Source organism: Adiantum capillus-veneris, chromosome 17, assembly GCF_014529385.1.
Source record: "Adiantum capillus-veneris isolate H3 chromosome 17, ASM1452938v2, whole genome shotgun sequence".
NCBI lineage: Eukaryota > Viridiplantae > Streptophyta > Polypodiopsida > Polypodiales > Pteridaceae > Adiantum > Adiantum capillus-veneris.
Window position 1 is genome coordinate 106,382,561 of NC_140947.1, and position 5,776 is coordinate 106,388,336.

The 5,776-nt window shown below is 45.6% G+C and overlaps 1 protein-coding gene across 1 annotated transcript; it reads right to left on the minus strand.

Moving 5' to 3' along the window:
* Positions 1-2,775: 2,775 nt before the first annotated feature.
* On the minus strand, positions 2,776-5,260 carry LOC147437838 (uncharacterized). The gene has a single exon (XM_086487280.1). It carries the CDS (start codon positions 4,913-4,915, stop codon positions 2,960-2,962), a length of 1,956 nt encoding a protein of 651 aa, XP_086343406.1. The 5' UTR covers positions 4,916-5,260; the 3' UTR covers positions 2,776-2,959.
* Between the last annotated feature and the right edge of the window lie 516 nt (positions 5,261-5,776).

Consider the following 5,776-nt stretch of genomic DNA (forward strand, 5'->3'; position numbering starts at 1 on the left):
AGCTCCTTCATGGAAGCTCACCACCTAACAAGCCTCCTTATCGAGTTTCACAAGCTCAACAAGAGGAGATCATGAGGCAAGTACAAGAGCTGGTAGACAAAGGGATGGTGAGGTTTAGTTCCTCTCCCTTTTGTTCTCCAGTCCTTCTAGTACAAAAGAAAGATGGTACATACCGTATGTGTGTGGACTATCGAGCACTAAACCATATCACTATCAAAAACAGATTTCCCGTACCTCGGGTAGAAGATCTGTTTGATAAGCTACAAGGCTCTACCTACTTCAGTAGGATTGACCTTAAGAGTGGCTATCATTAAATAAGGATAGTGGATGAAGATATCTTAAAGACCACGTTTCGCACAACGTTTGGTCTTTATGAATATCTAGTCATGCCTTTTGGCTTGACCAATGCACCAGCTACATTCAATCGTTTGATGGAGAAAATTTTTAGACCATACCGCAAATTCACTGGAGTGTTCTTTGATGATATGATCATCTAAGTCTTTGGAGGAACATAAGCAACATCTCCAAGTGATTTTTCAAGCATTGAGGGAGAATAAGATTTTTCTCAACCAAAAGAAAAGCAAATTCTTCCTTCAAGAGATTCAATACCTAGGTCATATTATCTCTAAAGATGGTAACCGAATGAATCCATCAAAGTTAGAGGTAATAAAAGCATGGCCTAACCCAAGAAATCTACATGAGCTAAGAAGCTTTGTTGGTATGTGCGCATACTATAGACGCTTCATAGCAAAATTCTCTCAAGTAGCAGGATCACTACACAACTTAACTAAGAAGAACGTTAAGTTTGTATGGACTGCTAAGGAGCAAAATTCTTTTGAAAATCTCAAAGAGAAGCTTACTTCCCAACCAGTCCTCGTGCTTCCGGATCTCTCAAAGCCATTTGAGGTCCAATGTGATGCTATGGTGATTGCCTTGGAGGAGTTTTGCTTCAAGAAGGGCATGCCATAGCATATGAGAGTCGAAGGCTCAATATTGATGAACGAGTCTTGGGCATTTATGAGAAAGAGCTTTTAGCTGTTCTACATGCCCTAGACACATGGAAGCACTACCTATTGGGGACTCCATTTATCCTACGAACCGACCACCAAAGTCTGAAGTATTTCATGATGTAAACCAAGCTTTCCGACAAACAAATGAGGTGGCCAAATTTTCTTTCACAATTTAATTTCCATATTGCTCACATAGCTGGTAAGCACAATCAAGTGGACGATACACTTTCACGACGACCCAAAGTTAATGCGGTGTCTATAGCTACTCACAATGATCTATCCTCTATGATAGATGAGTATGCTATTGACCCTCACTTTAGAGACATAATGTCAGCCCTTGCTTTGGGGAAGAAAGAGGAACCATTCACCTTGAAGGATGGTTATCTTCTGCACGGCAATAGGCTATGTGACACGAGCGGACAGTCACGGTTGCGTGTTCAGACATCACCGCTTCTCGATGGTTTGGATGCGAGAGCACCGCCGTCGATGCCAGCGGGGTTAACTCTAGAGTCAGGGGGAAATGCGATCGACTACGGGGGCCATGTCAAGGTCACACGACTACCCACCCCAATGTAAGAGGTTCGGGCGCCAACAAGGTGGGCCATTGTGATGTGTCGCATGCTCGCCACCCTCCCAGGAGGGCCGCAATCAAGGCCGTGGCAAAGCAAGCACCGCTACACATGGTCCCGGTCCTCTTGAAATACGACCCACCAACACCTCTGGCAGTCCAACATCGGGCAAAGCCGTCGCACAACGGAAGCACTCGGTCAACACCTACTACGGACTCGAGTGGGGATACCCTTTTTTCTTGCATACTCTCCGCACACCAATGGCGACCATAGGAGAAGTGATGTAATGTATGTGTGTAGTTTTAGAATATAGAGGGATTTGATATTTGTTGATTGTGTAGGGAGCAATCCTTGTATAAGAAACATGAAAATCAATCCAAGAGACACCCAGTCTTTGGAAGTCGCACAATAATGTGTACAGAAAGATAAGGTAAAGGGGTTTTTTCTGTGCTTGATGAGAGTGTTAGATATTATAGACTATAGTTGATGTCCAAACATATTCAGACAACACGTTTTGATAGATGACAAGACACCTATATCCGACGAGTCTTGTACGTAGGGAGGAGAGAGAGAGAGAGAGGTGTCAATACCGACTTTAGACTGGAGTGGGGACACCCTTCGTTTGTTGCCATACTCTGCACACACCATACGATAAGCAATGTAATGCATGTGTGGACGTTGCGTGGGGATGGGGGAGCGAGGAGCTTGGAATGGAACCCACGCCTTGCACGCCAATGCTTTTTGAAGCAAGAGCTAGCCACTACGCCGCCCATGCACGTTTGAAAGCATAATGATTTTACCTAATTAATGTTATAAACGCAAAACCTGGACGGCTTAGGACTAAACCCGGACGGGGCCCCTGGTCGGGTTTAGTTCTTGGCTAGGTTTAGTTTTAACAAGGCATCCACAGTGCAGATCGCCCTCAACGGTTTCGCGTGGACTTCCCATCCATTGATCCCCTTAAACCCCCCCACCCACCCCCACCCCCCCCCCCCCCCTTAAATGACATGTGTTATATAGTCCTCGGGGAGGGGAGAGAGAGAAAGAGAGAGTATAAGAAGAAGAGAGCTTTTTTTCAGTCATAGGAAAGTGGAAGAAGCAAAAGAAGAAGAAGAAAAAGATGATAATGATGAGAGAGAGAGAGAGAGAGAGAGAGAGAGAGAGATTTTTAAGTGACCTTTGATGTAGGCAAGTCATTTAGAGGCAAACTATATCAGGGTAATGTTATGTGTCACTTAGTGTCGTGGGTAGTAAGCGCACATCAGCTAATGATGACTTGTGAAGAGCATAATTGCAAAATTACACAAGATGATTGACTATGGCTACATTGCTTCGACATGAGCAGCCTACTTATCAAGCAGCAGCAGCACCTTTTGGCAGTTATAATGGCAGATTTTCATACTCCTTGCCTCTTATCTCACATGACTCAAGCCAAGTTCCAATTCGATCGCTGCTCATTTCTGCAGGGGTAAAAAACTTGCGGCATAGCTCTTGGTATCGTTCTTCGTCAGAGAACCACATGAACTTTTGATGCTTGAGGCCTTCATCTGGCTTAGACAGCAGAGCTTTTGCTTGAGTATGCCAATTGTTTTCATTGTTACCGGAGCTCGCTGTACTGGTGTCATGGCTTATCTGATCGGCGCCGGCATTGTCGACAGTATTGGTAGAGCTAGGCGCGCTGTTCAGAGCACTAGTAGAGCCAATGGAGTTATGGCTAATCTCACTGCCATTATTGCTGAGGTTGTCAAAGGATCCGGTGGGAGCATTATTGTTCACACCATTAGGACCAGTATCATCAGTAGTTGCGTTGGAAATGGTCGACGACAGTACATTCACCCTTGAGCCGTTCTCAAAGTCCATGAGGCGGTCCAGTGCAGAAAATGCATAGAGTCCAGTGCGCGCCCGGATGCTCGGGTCAACGTGCATATTCACGCCATTTCTTCTTCCTCTGCGTTGCACCCCTCTTTCTTGATCTGCAATTGACAATAGCTTTGCCTTTATCTTCTCCTTTAAATCAGCTGGCCGAGATGGAGAAATTAACCAGGTCCAAACACTTTGCGACATGAAAATACTGTCGAGCAGACGCACATAAACTTGCAAAGTCGGTAGTCGCCTCCCCAGGATCAGATTGATCACTTTCTCCACCACAGTACATGACTCTCCACCATCACCTGCTACAACTACTTTCAGCAAAGGAGAGTCATCGAGTACATGCCGCTTCGCCAATGTACTGAAGGCGTTTGCGGCCGCCTCTGCCGTCTTCCCTGGAAGACCTAAATTCTCTGCTAGTTTCAACAGCAAGGTAGTGTTGTTCTCCAAATTCTGCTTTCGTGCCCAGAACCCCACGATGTTGGCCGCCGTCTGTTGTCGTTTGGTATCCTCCGAAGAAAGTCCCTTGTTCACCATCTCCACCCCCTTTGGGTGGTTGTAAAGATACTTTATCAGCTCTAAGTTCTGCCTCATCACCTCCAAAGGGGCTATGTTTCTGATGGTAAAGTCCTCATCCAAACCCTGAAGGAAAAACTCCTTTGCATCGAACTCGGCCGCCTCTACAAAGCTCACATTGAGCGCCTTCCTCATCACCTCATCATGGTATTTCTTCAAGCTAAGCTCCGTCTTACGCCAGATCAGAGTGCATTCTGTGGCTACGTATACCACACAGAAAAAAGCAAATGTGGATGTCATCGTTACAAGAATAAAGAAAGTGTATAAGGAAACCTGCAGATTGTATTTCTCAGGAAGGCATAATTGTGCACAGCTCGAGATACTTGCAATTGTGCTGTCCCTTGCAGTGACAGACACACATTTGTGCAAGCATGCTTGCAGATCTGAGACCGCATTGGTCGAATTGTCACCACCGTCGCCATATCCTGCGTGTCGCATGGGGAACAAAAACGTTGCCAAGCTGATATCCTTGAACTCAATTCTCTGTAAGTTTGAGATAGAAATGAGTGCAGAGGGAATGATGAACACAAGTTGCACACCAATAGAGATGCATTGATAGATGGTAATGCGGCTGAGGCGTCTATCGTTGTAGCAGAGGCAAACCGGATCCAGTGAGCCTCTGTAAAGGCTCTTTCTGGTCACCAGCTTGCTAGACAGAAGGGCAAGGCCAAGCAAGCAAGCAATGAAGACGACAAGGACGGTAACCTGCACGAAGTCGGGCATGGGTGTTTCGCTTGCAAAGCCGCCCATTACGACGACGGTAGCCCAAGTAAGAGTGGCAGCACCTAAACAGGCAGTAATCTTATGGAGAAATGCGCCAATCGTCGCACGGAGGACCACTTTGTCGAGGTGCTGCTTCTCAAACTTCTCTGCTGCATCGAGGTCTGGCATGATGGTGCTTCGACGATCGACGTCTGCGATTTTGTGCTAGATTTGTGTTGATGAAGAGTAATGGATGGGGATGCACTATGTGTGAAGGAGCCGATGCTGCTCTTCACAATGGAAGCTGAGTTTATGAAGTAGGGGATGAGTGATGGATGATGATGTGAGGATGCAATATGTGTGAAGCAGCCCAATTAGGCCCCAAGCGATGAAGCAGGGGATGCTCTTCACTATGTGTGAAGCTCAATAAATGATGAAACGGGGGATGCTCTTCACCAATGTGAAGATCAACTGCTGAAGCAGGGGACGCTCTGCTCTTGTGGACGGGTGCCATTTGAGAGAGCACTACACCGGAGGAGGCCGCGTGAGAACAGTACGGATTCTGGACGAGACGAGAGCAGCCGCGTGGTCAAGAAGAGAGAGTCAAGGAAGGACTTTTTTATTGATAGGTAGGAGTCAAGGAAGGACTTTTTGGCCCCGTTCGGACAGTTTATCCGCGCAAGGTTTTCGCTGAGCTGGGAGCAAAAGGCTCATTTTTGAAGGGTGACCGTAATCATTCATTTGAAGGGTAAATTTTTACCTATCTTTCATTAAGCTATATTTAGGCAAAAATTAAAAGGGTTACTCATAGATTTTTCAATATTCTATCCTTCTTTCGAAGGATAAAATTATTTTTGTCCTTCACTAAAGGGTAAAAGTGCCTCTGAAGGGTGTCGAAGCCTTCAAAAATTAGGCATGGCTGGGACCACTGCTCGAAAAAAGCATTTTTCCAAAAACATGGCAATCCTACATCTGTGAAACAACAAAGGTAAATTGACAAAATTTGAAGGTTTTTACACAGAATTACACTAATTTTTTCAAAATCTTGTA

What these genes read in the sequence shown, in the direction of transcription:
- LOC147437838 (XM_086487280.1), bottom strand. Translation starts at nt 4,915, where the DNA reads ATGCCAGACCTCGATGCAGCAGAGAAGTTTGAGAAGCAGCACCTCGAC.